Source organism: Bison bison, unplaced genomic scaffold, assembly GCF_000754665.1.
Source record: "Bison bison bison isolate TAMUID 2011002044 unplaced genomic scaffold, Bison_UMD1.0 scf7180017864461, whole genome shotgun sequence".
In the NCBI taxonomy this organism is placed as follows: Eukaryota; Metazoa; Chordata; class Mammalia; order Artiodactyla; family Bovidae; genus Bison; species Bison bison.
Window position 1 is genome coordinate 13,687,170 of NW_011495023.1, and position 16,383 is coordinate 13,703,552.

The 16,383-nt window shown below is 42.8% G+C and overlaps 1 protein-coding gene across 2 annotated transcripts in view; it reads right to left on the reverse strand.

Annotated features, from left to right (window-relative positions):
• The window catches only part of RSU1 (Ras suppressor protein 1), a 201,530-nt gene that overhangs the window by 172,018 nt on the left and 13,129 nt on the right, over positions 1 to 16,383 (reverse strand). For both annotated transcript variants that reach the window (XM_010859972.1, XM_010859973.1), the window contains exon 3: positions 1,971 to 2,021. In XM_010859972.1, the coding sequence (XP_010858274.1) occupies positions 1,971 to 2,021 (51 nt within the window). The remainder of the gene's footprint in view (positions 1 to 1,970; positions 2,022 to 16,383) is intronic.

A 16,383-nucleotide genomic window follows, 5' to 3' on the forward strand; every position in this document is an offset into this window, starting at 1 on the left:
ACATATTTACTATAAACACTGGAAAAACCATAGCGAAGCCATTCATTTAAATGCCAGAAAAATAGTAAAAGATGCTAATTTGACCTTAGTGAAACAGATCGGGCGTCACTGACACCACTCACAATGGCTTGAAACAGAATTTACCAAGACGATTAATTAGAGCTTATTGGATTAGGTCAAGAGTGTCTCAAATGGGAAAAAAGGGGGGAAAAGGGGGAGGGGGGGGAGAAAGAGGAGAAAAAGTTTGGATCCACAGCAAACCTCTTTAATAGCAGACACAACTTACCTCTGTTTATGCCTCCCTAAATTAATCTCATCCTGCACGTCTAGAAAGAGAAACTAACACCCTGATCCTGGAGATTTCGTTATGGACATATAAAAAGAAAAACTATGACTGTCCATAAGACTTTTTAAGGAACCAATCAATTAATGGTATAATGGGAACAAAACAGGTTTGGCTTCCTTTTTCAGTGGAAACTGTTTTTCCCTCTGATGATGATGCAGGATTGAACACCAGTGGTAAACGTGGCAAGTAGGAAATATTTTCATGAACTACACGACAGAGAGAGCACCAGAAATTTCTGCTCACCAAATCTGGGGGAATTTAGGGATCGTGCAGTCCACCTTCAAAACACACTTCAAATCCCCTCAGAACTGGGATTAGGGTCTCAGCGGAGAGAGAGCAGGACCATTCGCTACAAAAACAATGAAAGCAGCAGCATATTACCTGTTACAGCAATGATCACACGTGACTTGTCACCCTCACTGTCAGCTGCCGGGGCTCCCAATACCCAACGTGACCGTGGTGTCACTCTGCCCTCGCTTCTGGCTAAAAACGAACTGATCTGCCTGTCTCCTGCTCACGAGGGGCCCTCACTGCCACTCTTAATTCTCCATAATCAACAGCTCTGTGACATTGCTTCAAGCTGTATATAATGCAACACACACATAAATTCACGACACAAGTCCCTCAACATCACATTCTGCTCTGTTTCGCCGAACTCACACAAATTCTTGCCACAGGATCAGAAAAGCATTCAAGTCTGCAGGAAATACAGCAAGCACAAAGACACACAATCAGACATGAGACAGGACAGCGGGCCCCGTCATTAACACCTTTTAAGCCACAGCTCTAAGAATAAAACGGCCCACGTTAGTCACACAAGATTACACTTTACCAAGAGGTGTGAAACCTTCTATACATTAACTGTACCACTCCCAATGCCTGGGACAATTTTCCCTGGAAATCAGACTCAAGAACTTGAAAAACGCAGATGTAAATTTCTATCACTTCTACAATTTTATGCTCCCCACCCGCCGCCATCAAGCAGGGAAAGAAAGTATATCAATAATGACATTTTCCCCTTTTGAGGAGAAAGTAGAAATGAAAGCTAACAATGTTTTGCTCTGAAAAAATTCAACTTTAAAACAAGATTTTCTTTTTGTTGTGGATCACTTTTTAAAAAGTCTTTACTGAATTTTTTACAATATTATTTATTTTATGGTTTGGTTTTTTGGCCATGAGACAAGTGGGATCTGGCTCCCGACCAGGGGTCAATCCCACACCCCTGCATTGGAAGATAAAGTGTTAATCACTGAACCACCAAGGAAGTCCTCCAACAGTTTTTTCATAAACTTCTCTTTTCCCATAAAATAATAACGGAAGTCTCAGCATTTCAGGTCACTGCAGCAGTTTGCATGCCCAAAGGGGACCATTATCGGAGGAACAATGTCCTGTCTTCCTTCAATTTATATACATGAAAAATTGAGGAAAAAATCCTCAAAACAGAGAAAACTACAAAATACAGGAAGACAGTACACTCAGATATCTTAGTGCCATCTCAGTACCCTTTCACTTTGCCCAAAAAATCATTTGTCATTACTGTCGAGGAAAACAGAAGAATTAGCAGTTCCGCCACGTTACCTACAAGTCAGAAATTGTGAACAGAGGACAGCAATGGTTGACTCACTTGTTAGCTTGTTGTGGCTGAGGACCAGCTGTGTGATGTGGGACAGGGTGACTGGAAAAGAAAAGAAAAAAACACAGTTAATGTACCCAAATTACACTCACGTTCCTGCAAGGTGACCTGCTAAGTTCTTTTGACAGGTTGGAGTGTTACCACTCACAAAAATAGACGCAGGGATTCACAGAAGGCTGTCTGTTCAATGTCAAACCGCATGAGGAAAAGCCACACAATAAATGGTGCAATTAGAACAGCGAGTTAGCGCTAATGGAATTTTAGCACTAACGGCATTAACGTCACAGGAACAAACAGGACAAGGGCCAGTGAGCTCTGCTCGGCGACCTGGAGCGCTGGTCCAGCCTCAACAATCCATCTCACTAAGGGAACCATCAGGAGATCTGGGAGGAACAACCTTCCCCAGCCCATGCTTAGAAAACCAGCCCGTCAACACAGACGGACCACTGCTGCTCGAGTCACTGTCAACCCCGAAATGTTCCTACATGCTCTCGATGACCAGAGGAAAAGCCCTCCACGTGTTCCTCTCAAGTGTGGTTGACATTTCAAAGAAGCAGCAGATGGCTCACCAGTTTCAAATATGATCATGGAAGCTTAAACTGCTGAAAAAGACTAGATTTGCCTTTAAAAAAGAAAAGAAAAAGGGTTTTCCAAGTACCAACAAAGAAAATATGTATACAAATTCACCAAAAAAAGAAAAAAGCCAGTGAGGGTTAAAAAGTGACCTCAACTTTGGGTTCTAAAACTTCACTTTGTCGTCAGCAAGCTCTCTCTCTCTGTATATACATATGTGTGTGTGTGTGTGTGTGTGTGTATATATACTTACTGACATAATATGTATACACCCATATATTTATTATTTGTTAAATTTACATATGTAAATTATATACATTTACCTTTTATTATTTATACATATTAAATTGTATATTTATATGTATAAATCTAAATGATTATATACTATTTATACTAATTAGTGTACTTAATATATATTAAAGTTTTAAATGTGAAATATATATTTGTGAAGAAACATATTAGAAATTTTTCCAATATTCTTTTTATATGAACCTTATTTTAATGCGACAGTTTTTTTCCCTTCAAGAAACGCTAAGACAAATATTTTTTCTCAAGAACAGTCTCAGGATTGGAACCCAGTACATGTATGGATGTGAGAGTCGGACTGTGAAGAAGGCTGAGTGCTGAAGAATTGATGCTTTTGAACTGTGGTGTTGGAGAAGACTCTTGAGAGTCCCTTGGACTGCAAGGAGATCCAACCAGTCCATTCTGAAGGAGATCAGCCCTGGGATTTCTTTGGAAGGAATGATGCTAAAGCTGAAACTCCAGTACTTTGGCCACCTCATGCGAAGAGTTGACTCATTGGAAAAGACTCTGATGCTGGGAGGGATTGGGGGCAGGAGGAGAAGGGGACGACTGAGGATGAGATGGCTGGATGGCATCACTGACTCGATGGACATGAGTCTGAGTGAACTCCGGGAGTTGGTGATGGACAGGGAGGCCTGGCGTGCTGCGATTCATGGGGTCGCAAAGAGTGGGACACGACTGAGAGACTGATCTGATCTGATCTGATCCTTGAAAAAAATATGCATCACCCCGACTGCAACTTCTAAGCATTTTTCTTTTGTTCAAACTATCACAAAGTTACAGAAAAGTTCAAAGTACAATACAAAGACCCATGTCTCTGTCCTGACTCATAAACTTTATGTCCCATAAAATTTAGGGTATTCCTACAAAGATATTCCCCTGCACAGTACATCATTATCATCTGATCCTCAGCCCTCAGCCACCCCAGTTTCACCAAATGTCCCAAACAGTTCTTTAACAGAGATGGATCCAGTTTAGAATCCACAATGTACGTAGCTGCCAGGCCTCGTCAAGTCACCTCTTAGCCTGGATCACGGTTTCCTTGACTTTCAAGACCACGGAGATTGTGAAGCACACAGGCCAAGGTATTTTGTATTATGTCTTGCGTGTGGTTTTGTCCTTTAATTTTCATTGGAGTCTAGCTGCTTTACAGTGTCGTGTTAGTTTCTGCTGTACAACAAAGTGAATCAACTGTACATACACATGTATCTCCTCTTCTTCAGATGAGTCACCACAGAGCACTGTGACCTTTGTGTATTCCTGATTAGCTCACGTTTGCACCATCAGCAGGAATCCTGGGGAAATGCCATCGTCTTCTCACTGCATCCTATCAGCTGGCACAGATTTCAATCCGTTCCATTACCGTGACCTTCCCTCGATCACTTGAGTCTGCCAGGCTTCTCCACTGTAAAGTTACCCTTTGCCCTTGTAATTAGCATTTTCTAAGGGGAGTAGGAGCAAGGATACCTAAACTACATAACAATCCTGTCCCACATGTGTTCCGTGGTCCCCAACTGGGGCAATTTTGATCCTCGTGGAGCATTAGGCCATGTCTGGAGGCTCTTTTGATTCTACCAACTATGACCACTAGAAACTCTAAACCTTCCTATGTGACACACCTTGTATTTCTGTTGCATTAGTGTTAGTTGCTCAGTTGTGTCTGGCTCTTGGTGACCCCATGGACTGCACCCACCAGGCTCTTCTGTCCATGGAATTCTCTGGGCAAGAATACTGGAATGGGTTGTCATTTCCTTCTCCAGGGGAATCTTCCCAACTCAGGGATCGAACCCAGGTCTCCTGCATGGCAGGCGAATTCTTTATCATCTGAGGCACCACTGGTGCTGAACACTGATCTAAGCAGTGGCGTCTAGGGCCCAGGGATGCTGCTAAACATCCTACAAATGCACCAGGCAGCCCACCCAAGAAAGAATCATCCAGTCTAACATCCATGAGGCTGCCGTGGAGAAATCACAAATTCATTTTACTTCCATTTGTATGGCTTTGTGGTTTCCCATCTCAGTCAACGGGTTACCATCATTTGTTCAGATTACGATGGTCGCTGATGTGGCTGGTGCGAATCCCCCATCCAAGCTGGCTGCGTCCCCCTCACTTGCTGAGTACTTCTACTCTTTGGCATGAGACAGTCAAACTCATCTTGCACTTTTTACTGTCACAGGCCTGGAATCCATCAGCATTTCTCCAGTGAGCTTTGCTTCTTTTTTGTGTGCAGAAAATGGTACTTAGAAGCCAAAATCTGGGCCCTAGATGTGCTCATTGTTATTTGAGGTCTCAGTATTCTCAGGTGATGGAATTAGAGAATACACACACATCTCTGCAGATTTCACTATATTATTGAAAATCCCAAGTTTACACCAATAGATCAATTTCAATACAACCCTGCATGGTTCATTCTAGTGTTCTCCCTTTCCTGTTTGTAGTTCCCTAACAGTGAGAACTCTGGCTTCCCTTATCTTTAAGCTACTTACGTATGCAGTCAGTACCCCTACATGTAACTGCACGAAGCGCGGTTATCTCACATCTGGGTGTGAACAGCTCTATGCTGACCTGCAGGGACACTGAGTCAAAGTCAAGATGAGTAGGCAAGCTCGAGATGTGTCATGTTCTGTTCAAAGCAGCAGAGACCTTGGAGGCTCTAGGACCAGCTTGTTCACACATCCAGGGATATGCAGGTCATTGGCTTACACTTGGCTGCAGATGGCTGACCAGTCGCACACAAAAGACCGTGCTAGAGATTTCAGTCCAAGCATTCTCAACACCCGGACTACTCAGATATGTCTAGAAAGTTCACATCTGGAGACAAAGTATGTCCTAAGCAACTAAGAAACGCCCCTGAGGCAGGGAAGGGTGGTGGACTGCGCCAGTAAGCCCCTGGGGCCCCTATGGTCGCCTGTGCTTTCTGATCCCTGCTAAGCTATGTCCTGTGCCTTTATAAACTCCCTGGGTGAGTGGGCTCTGCGGAACCTTCTGGGTTCTTTCAACTATGCAACCTATGTATTAATGTAGTAATCCATCACCCCACGCCCTTTCTTCCTAGCTGGACATCTGTCCAACTCAACCTCCTCACCTGCTCGCCTACCTACCTCAACCTGATCCCACTCGGGCTCAGACCCCCCAAGCCAGGCTCCCTACCCTGCACAGATGCTCTCCTCACCGCACTCGTGGTTCCATACCTGGCTCTGGACCACCATGCCCACCGCCACCCTCCTACCCCCAAAGCTTGAATGTGTCTCTTTTTCTGTTGCACTTACTGACTTTAGGATTGAATCTTTAGAGAATGAAGAAGAGAAAGGCAAAGCAAAGGAGATATTTTACAATTTTAAAAGCATTACCATGATCATTTCTAACATGTGAAGCTAGATTTTAGACACTGCATAGCATCTTGCACACAGCTATAAGAGTTAAGATTGTTCCTGTCCACTAGATATAGCATTCCTTTATCTCTGAGGCATATAGTCTGATATGAAAACAAAAAATCTCCAAGAGCAGCATTCACATAAAACCAGAAAAAATAGATTGAAAGATATGTAAGTTGAGACAGTAGCCAGAGTCATATGAGAACAAACTGGAAATAACAGGAGTTACACCAGAGTTTCTCTCACTTATACATGGGTAGTACAGAGTTTCTGGTTTCTTGCTGCCCAGCCATTCCCAATGCGTGAATCCCACCTCACAGTCCAAAGGGGCTGCCTAAGCTTAGCCATCATGTCTATATTCCCCTTAGGAAGATGGAAAGGGGAAAAAAACCCTTCCAAGAAATTGCACTTCCACTTATAATACAGTGATGCCTAAATGCAAAAGAGGTGAATTACAAGTGACCACATGCAAGATAAAATTAGGGATTTTAAAACCAACAAAGATGGTGCAAACCAAAACTGGCAGACACTCACACTAAGCAAATACTTTGTCTGAGTGTCACAGAAATAATTCTGCTTGCCAAAAAAAGACCCTGATAATCCAATATCCTGCCTTAATTTTTCCTAAAATATCACAACTACCTTAATTAAGAAGAAAAAAACTTTGCTCTTCTCCCAGCTAACATTCATAATGAAAGATTTAATAAGAGAAAGTTGGGTTTTTTCAACCCTTTCATTGTCTTTTCTATTATACAAGCATTTAGCAGGAGAGAAAATGAAGTTTGAAAGTTCTTTTTTTTTTAATAGAGAAATGTATGTGTTGTTTCACCTGATCACATTACTATTAATAGATGTATTTTTCTTTCTCATTATTGCTACAGGGCTACATATTAAATAAGAAGGAGAAAAATAAGAATAGAAAAGGCAAAGTTAATAAAAGACCTTTGAGGAAATATTTAGGGCAACAAAAGACTCTGGGCTGGGTCTGCTGGGAGGGCTGTTAAGTTGGACAGAATTGAAATCTCAGAATCAATCACAAAGCCTGTGACAGGCAAAGACCAAAGAGCCAGACATATATTCAAGCAGCTGCCACTCCCCTCCACTTGGCCATGCAGAGTCTGTTGTGGATCTTATACTGACACTGCACTGGTTAAAAAGAAGGGAGAAAAGGTCTACCAAAATAGAATGGGTTATTTAAAAGTACAAAAGCCACCCTAGTCAATCACGTGGGCAAAATGGAATCAGGTCTCCCCACTGCCCTGCCCTGCTACTTACTCACACACTAGGAAATCTTCCAGGGCAGGAGTAGCCTAGCTTCAGGCCCTGCTAGTCATACACTGTCCGGAAGCAGTGGCAGCAGAACAGTGACGACAAACTGTTATTAAAGGTCCTAAAGCAATACTGAGCCCTGTTTTGCCCAGGCATTTTCAAAGTAGAATAGACTTCCATAAGTCAACTAAATAACTGAGAAAATGTGCTGGCATACAGTTAACGCTGCCGTGCCCTGGCTCTCATTCTGTCTCTAGCCTTTAGAAATGGTATGTGGGTAGGAAAGGAATATACTGGGGGACTGGGACTGATTATATACATACTACTACTATAAAATGACAACTAATATGGACCTACTATATAGCACAGGGAACTCTATTCAATACTCTGTAATGACCTATATGGGAAAAGGATCCAAATAAGAGCGGAGGGCTATATATATGTATAACTGAATCACTTTGCTGTACACCTGAAACTCACACCTTTGTAAATCAACTCCAATATACGCCAATATAAAATAGAAACAAACAAGAGCAAATTAAAAACAAAAAAAAAAGAAATGGTATGTGGGTGAACACTGTCTCAGGCCAAAATGAACGTGTGGGGAAGAAAATCGTGGGTAGAGGGCTGTCTGAAGGTGAAGGGGGTGGAGAAGGGTGAGATAGCTGGTGCTGTGTGTGTGACTGATGATGGTTTATTCTCCGGCCAAGGATGGAATCAGCCAGAAAGTGCTAAATGATTAAAGAAAAACTGGCTGTTTCAGTAACTTCCATCAGAGACCCATTCAGGCACTCACGGACTGGACATTCACCAGGCATGTTCAGCATGGCAGTGGTGTCTTCCCTGGAGATCTCCGAGAAGTAATGTCAGATGTAGAGAACGCACGTATGGACACCAAGGGGGAGAGGCAGGGTGGAATGAATGGGAGATTAGGATTGACATGCATTCGCTATTATGTACAAAACAGACAAGTATTTCATACATAGTATACCGTTTTATACACAGTATACTATTTTATACATGGTACATAGCTCAGGGAACTGTACTCAGTGCTCTGTGTTGATCTAAATGGAAAGAAAAATAAAATAAAAAAAGGGGATATATGTATACATATAGCTGATTCACTTTGCTGTCCAGTAGAAACTAAGACAATACTATAAAGCAACTATACCACAATAAAAAAATTTTAAATAAAAAGAAATAAGCAAAAGAAATAAAACATAAAAAGCAGCAGCAATGTCAAGCATGCATCCTCATTAGACTGGGACAGTCCTGGATTACACCCAGTGTCCCTCTCAAAACTGTCCTGGTTTGAATGATAAGCCACACAGCCCCTCAATTTAGGCAACAGAGAATATAGAACTGGACTTGGAAGACAGACAGAAGTTGGAGCTTACGGAAGCAGTTCTAGCCTTATCTGAGCACAGAAATGAAAAACCGGGAAGGTCCAGGACTGGGTGGGCCAGCCAGCATTATAATGGACTACATTCAGAACCATCAAAGGACTAGCCAACACTCCTAGAAAAGAATCATCATGTCTGGATAATGCATGGAAGCAGATATTATTTCAAATAGGTTCAGCTTTTTTCCCTTCATCATCCGGTAGACAGCATAAGAGAAATAGAAGCAGGATGAAATCTACAGCACCAGATGACGACATGGCAGACCTGCTTTCAAAACAATCCAACAAATCACAGAGATGAGCCACACCGGAAACTGCCTCTCCAGCTTTCAGTCTGGCAAATCAGAAGCAAATTATTCCTCTGGTGGCACTTCAGAAAGGTTTAAAAAGTTCCAGCTTCACAGAATGACATTTATATCCAGAGGAAAAAACACAGCCTAACGGGAATACTTGGAAACACACGCAGTGACTCGGGACTTGAAAGTTTCTGCCACCCTGTCGAAGGCCAGAACTGGGCCTCTCGATAGCTGAGCTGGTAACGAATCCACCTGCAGTGTGCAAGACCCTGGTTCGATTCCTGGGTCAGGAAGAGCCGCTGGAGAAGGGATAGGCTAACCACTCCAATATTCTTAGAGGGCTTCCGTGGTGGCTCAGTTGGTAAAGAATTCGACCCCAACACGGGAGATCTGGGTTCAATCCCTGGGTTGGGAAGATCCCCTGGTGAAGGGGAACGGCTACCCACTCCAGTATTTTGGCGTGGAGAAATCCACGGACTGTATAGTTCATGGGGTCGCAAAGAGTTAGGCACAACTGAGCGGCCTTCACTGGCTGGTTCCCAATGAACAATTCTGGAACACTGGTCACCAAAAACTGGACTGTAACTATCAGCTCATTTCACCGGCTGCATTCCCCATGGAAGCAATCAGAAAAATACAGCTACCATCAGAAGACAAATAGTCTACCCCTTTGCGACGACTCTTGAGGGATCAAATACTGCATTGGGAGAACAGCTGTACCCTCCCTGAGATGCTCAGAGAGGGTCACTTTTGACTTGTTTTACAATTCCAGGGGGACACCCTTCAAATTCAGTGCAACTCTGTAGATTACACTGCAAACAGGACGCTCTATTCATTCAATTCCTCCCAAAGTGGTTGACGGAAAAGAAGAATTCATTTGAACTGAAAATACAGGATGGTCCAAAAGGCTGTTCTGACCACTTTGGGTCCCAAGTCTCCACAATGTGTGATTTAAACACCTGCCCGTGTCACATGCTAACGTTATTTCACCCCTGGCAGAAGGATGCAGGTTCAGATCCTCTTAAATATGCAGCTTCTGATGATATATTTAAGTGAAGACAGACAATAAAATATTTGATACCAAGATATAGTATAAATATCATATTCATCCACACGCCCAGAATCCTAAAAAGTATTCCTTTGAATTTTGTTCATAATTTAAAACTTCAGGAAAAAAAAAAATCCATGGTATAAAAGCTTTCCTTGACTTCACAACTAAATACTGTGGTGAGGTAGAAGTGTTTTTGTATCAAGTTTTCAAAACTGGTTTCATGACTGAGTCCTATTTACAGATAAAGGGTCCCTCAACCACAATGACTTGCTTTTTCACTCAACAGAAAGCAATTTATCTGATGATTTTTAAAATGTGACATCTCGTTCTATACATAAATAAGAGCAGAGAATTCACATGTACTGAGAATCCCCATAAGATGGTCACTGACTGAGGCTTCAGTGTCTACAGGGACATTAAGTCAAAAGATGCTAGACCCAGAGCACTGTGATACTGACAAGGCAGAGCCAACAGCCTTCCCGTCCAAACACATCACCTTACAGTCTCTCCTTCAGGAACAAAGAAAAACTTTAAATTCAAAAATGCCCAGGAGAATTAAAGAGGAAAATACAAGTACACAGATATTTATTGCTCTCAGGGGATGTGTAGGGTGATAGGAATAAATGCTCTATGAATTACGAACTGTTTGCAAGGCACTGTATTAGGTTGGTGTTGACAGAGATGGAAAATGCGTGAAGACATAGTTACTGTCCTCAAGGAGTTTACTCTATAATAGGAAAAGTGAAAGTGAAGTCGCTCAGTCGTGTCCGACTCTTTGCAACCCCACAGACTGTAGCCCACCAGGCTCCTCCGTCCATGGGATTTTCCAGGCAAGAATACTGGAGTGGGTTGCCATTTCCTTCTCCAGAGGATCTTCCCGACCCAGGGATCGAACGCAGGTCTCCTGCATTGTAGGCAGACGCTTCACTGTCTGAGCCACCAGGGAGGTCTATAATAAGGGGAGGTAACAAAAACCTATGACACATTGTGTATACACGCCGCATCTTTATCCATTCTTCCACGGATGGACATTTAGGTTGTTCCGCCGTGTATTAGCCATAGGAAGGAATGCAAGTGGCTCATCTGTAGCGATGTGAATGGACCTAGAGATTATCATACAGAGTGAGGTGAGTCACAAAGAGAGAAACAAACGTATGGACAGCAAAGGGAAGCGGGGTGGGAGGAACTGGGAGAGTGGGACCGACACGCACACACTACTGACACTATGTAAACACAAGACATCGAATGAGAACCTACCGTGTAGCACAGGGTGCCCTACTCAGGGCTCTGTGGTGACTGGAATGGGAAGGGAGTCCTACAGGGAGGGGATGTATGTATACACACAGCTGATTCACTTTGCTACACTGCAGAAACTAACACATCATGGTAAAGTAACTGTACTCCAACAAATATTTAAAAATTTTAAAAATAAATAAAATAAATTTCCTTTGTTCATCTCAAAAAAACAAAAACCTGTGATACAGGCAGATTAGCAGCACCTTAAGGAGGTAAGCTGATTACAAACTCCCATTAAAAAGGAAATGTTGGAAGGTTTTCCTCAGGCTTCTCAGTCCATGGGATTCTCCAGGCAAGAACACTGGAGTGGGTTGCCATTTCCTTCTCCAGGGGATCTTCCCGACCCAGGGATCGAATCTGGTTCTCCTGCATTACAAGCAGATCCTTTCTCTGACTGAGCCACCATACCTCCTATATCAATATGTTATGCTGGGCACTGAATCACCACTTATAAGAATCAAAAATGTTAAAATAAAGTAGTCATGACAAGAATGTTTATCAAACACTTAACATGTGCTGCCATGGTTCTAAGAATTTTATTACCTCATTTATTCATCACAGTAGGAATAGGGCTTCCCCGGTGGCTTAGAGGGTAAAGCGTCTGTCTGCAATGTGGGAGATCCCTGTGTCGGGAAGACCCCCTGGAGAAGGAAATGGCACCCCACTCCAGTATTCTTGCCTGGAAAATCCCATGGACAGAGGAGCCTGGTAGGCTGCAGTCCATGGGGTCACAAAGAGTCAGACACGACTGACTTCACTTTCACTTTTCACTTTCATTCCTCATAGTAACCCTAACAGATACAGCACTATTATTCTCTGCCTCCCTCCCAATATTTTGGGTGACGGAAATGAGATCCAGAGAAGTCAGACAGCCTGCTCACAGTTTCAGCTCTAGGAAATAGACTCTTTACAAGCCGTCTCCAAACAAGAATCTGATTAATTCTGACTGTACTTTACTACAAGCCAAACAAATCCAGCAAATAGCCACAAACAGAAGACTGTATATCATTTTAAGATGTTCAAAAGATAACACCTGGACTTGAAGTAAAAAAAAAATCTTTCCAGCATCTAGAAAAAAAAGACATAAGAAAATAAAATCAGATCATCAGACTTCTTGACAGCAAGGCTTTACACCAAGAAAAACAGGATAACACACTAACAATACTCCAAGAAATAAATTATAAGTCTTCAGTTAAGGCTGACTTTCAAGTAAAAGGGCCCCAACTTTACTGTCAATAAGCACAACTCTGGTGATTAGGCTTCCCTGGTGGCTCAAATGGTAAAGACCTCACCTGCAATGCTGGAGACCCTGGTTCAATCCCTGGGTTGGGAAGATCCCCTGGAGAAGGAAACGGCTACCCACTCCAGTATTCTTGCCTGGAGAATCCCATGGACAGAAGAACCCAGTGGGCTACAGTCCGTGGGACTGCAAAGAGTCGGACACGACTGGATGACTAACATTTTCACTGGTGATATTATCCTCTTGAGCTCTGGAGCAATCTACCAGAGTACATGTTTCAGACATTCAAAATGATTAGAGATACTGACCTGAGGGCTGTATCTGATGAGCATGAAAGATGAGCATGAAAGACATAAGTTCCTGGGTGGTGGATTCTTACCAAGGGAACCTGAATGGAAGCGACACATGTCCCTTCCAGACCAAGACCCTCAGGGCAGTGGGTTTGCTAAGACCTCTGAGTGCTGGCTGCCCAGCTCTGAGCCAGCAGATGAGGACAATGCCCTGTGTGGCACGGAGAAAGGAATAGAAGGAAGTGGACATCCTTGAAGGCTACCAGGGGCAGAGATGCATACTCATCCTAAGCCGTGCTGTGAAGGAGAAAAACTTTTTAGATTCTTTAAGCCAGGAGTCCCCAGTCCTCAGACCATGAACCAGTACAGGTACGCTGTACTTGGCCTGTGGAATTTCCTAAGTGACAGACCAAGGAAGCTTTGTTATGTTAATGAGATGACTTCTGGAGGCTGCTAGCCAGGGCAGCCAGACCTGTGACTGGAACCACCCTCACAAATCAGTTTTTTCTAACTTGATCTTAAGAGTCAGTGCGACCAACCCCAAGGAAAATCACAGCACATTTATTTTATGAATGTCAACAAGCTAATCCTAAAAGTGATAATGGAAAGGCAAAAGGCTCCAAGTAGCCAATCAGATCAAATCAGTCACTCAGTCGTGTCCAACTCTTTGCGACCCCATGAATCACAGCACGCCAGGCCTCCCTGTCCATCACCAACTCCCGGAGTTCACTCAGACTCATGAGTCCATTGACTCAGTGATGCCATCCAGCCATCTCATCCTCTGTCATCCCCTTCTCCTCTCGCCCCCAATCCCTCCCAGCATCAGAGTCTCTTCCAATGAGTCAACTCTTTGCATGAGGTGGCCAAAGTACTGGAGTTTCAGCTTTAGCATCATTCCTTCCAAAGAAATCCCAGGGCTGATCTCCTTCAGAATGGACTGGTTGGATCTCCTTGCAGTCCAAGGGACTCTCAACAGTCTTCTCCAACACCACACTTCAAAAGCATCAATTCTTCGGTGCTCAGCCTTCTTCACAGTCCAACTCTCACATCCATACATGAACACAGGAAAAACCAGAGCCTTGACTAGATGAACCTCTGTTGGCAAAGTAATGTCTCTGCTTTTGAATATGCTATCTAGGTTGGTCATAACTTTCCTTCCAAGGAATAAGCGTCTTTTAATTTCATGGCTGCAGTCACCATCTGCAGTGATTTTGGAGCCACAAAAAATAAAGTCTGACACTGTTTCCACTGTTTCCCCATCTATTTGCCATGAAGTGATGGGACCAGATGCCGTGATCTTCGTTTTCTGAATGTTGAGCTTTAAGCCAACTTTTTCACTCTCCACTTTCACTTTCATCCAGAGGCTTTTGAGTTCCTCTTCACTTTCTGCCATAAGCGTGGTGTCATCTGCATATCTGTGGTTATTGATATTTCTCCCGGCAATCTTGATTCCAGCTTGTGCTTCTTCCAAACCTGCGTTTCACATGATGTACTCTGCATATAAGTTAAATAAACAGGGTGACAATATACAGCCTTGACGTACTCCTTTTCCTATTTGGAACCAGTCTGTTGTTTCATGTCCAGTTCTAACTGTTGCTTCCTGACCTGCATACAAATTTCTCAAGAGGCAGATCAGGTGCTCTGGTATTCCCATCTCTTTCAGAATTTTCCACAGTTTATTGTGATCCACACAGTCAAAGGTTTTGTCATAGTCAATAAAACAGAAATAGATGTTTTTCTGGAACTCTCTTATTTTTTCCATGATCCAGCGGATGTCAGCAATTTGATCTCTGGTTCCTCTGCCTTTTCTAAAACCAGCTTGAACATCAGGAAGTTCACGGTTCACGTATTGCTGAAGCCTGGCCTAGAGAATTTTGAGCACTGCTTTACTAGCATGTGAGATGAGTGCAATTGTGCGGTAGTTTGAGTGTTCTTTGGCATTGCCTTTCTTTGGCATTGCAATGAAAACTGACTTTTTCCAGTCCTGTGGCCACTGCTGAGTTTTCCAAATTTGCTGGCATACTGAGTGCAGCACTTTCACAGCATCATCTTTCAGGATTTGAAATAGCTCAACTGGAATTCTACCACCTCCACTAGCTTTGTTTGTGGTGATGCTTTCTAAGGCCCACTTGACTTCACATTCCAGGATGTCCGGCTCTAGATCAGTGATCACAGCATCGTGATTATCTGGGTCATGAAGATCTTTTTTGTACAGTTCTTCTGTGTATTCTTGCCATCTCTTCTTAATATCTTCTGCTTCTGTTAGGTCCATACCATTTCTGTCCTTTATCGAGCCCATTTTTGCATGAAGTGTTCCGTTGGTATCTCTGATTTTCTTGAAGAGATCTCTAGTCTTTCCCATTCTCTTGTTTTCCTCTATTTCTTTGCACTGATCGCTGAGGAAGGCTTTCTTATCTCTTCTTGCTATTCTTTGGAGCTCTGCATTCAGATGTTTATATCTTTCCTTTTTATCCTTTGCTTTTCGCTTCTCTTCTTTTCACAGCTATTTAAAATACTGAAAAAGAAAAACTCAGAAAGTTGTCATGTCCCAACACAAAACTTACTGTATATAGCCACAGCCAACAATGGATGAGAAAACATAAACCAATGAAACATTAGAGAACCAAGAAGCAGACTCACACAGATACAATCAACTGGTCTCTGGCAAGGGAGCAAAGGCAATTCAATGGGAAAAGGACAATGTTTTCAACCAATGGTGCTGGAACTTGACGTCTATATAAGGAGAAAAAAAGAAGAAAGAACCTAGACACAACACTTGTAACTTTGAGAAATATTAACTCAAAGTGGTTCACTCTCTTAAATGTAAAATGTAAAAGCGTAACGTTCTAGAGGGAAAATCTAGGCAGTCCTTGACCTGGTAATGATGTCTTAGATACAACACTAAAAGCATTATCAGGAAAAAGAAAAAAGAAAAAAGGTGTGTCAACTGGCTGAGAATTCATTAAAAACACTTTTCCTCTGTAAAGGACAATGTTAATAAAATGGAAAGCAGAGCCACAGACTGAGACAAAAGTTTTTGCAAAACATGAATCTAATATCGGTCTTCTTTGTAAAATACATCAAGAAATTTTAAATTCAACAATATGAAAGCAAGATCAGATCAGATCAGTCGCTCAGTCGTGTCTGACTCCTTGCAACCCCATGAATCGCAGCACGCCAGGCCTCCCTGTCCATCACCAACTCCCGGAGTTCACTCAGACTCATGTCCATCGAGTCAGTGATGCCATCCAGCCATCTCATCCTCAGTTCGTCCCCCTTCTCCCTCCTCGCCCCCCAATCCCCTCCC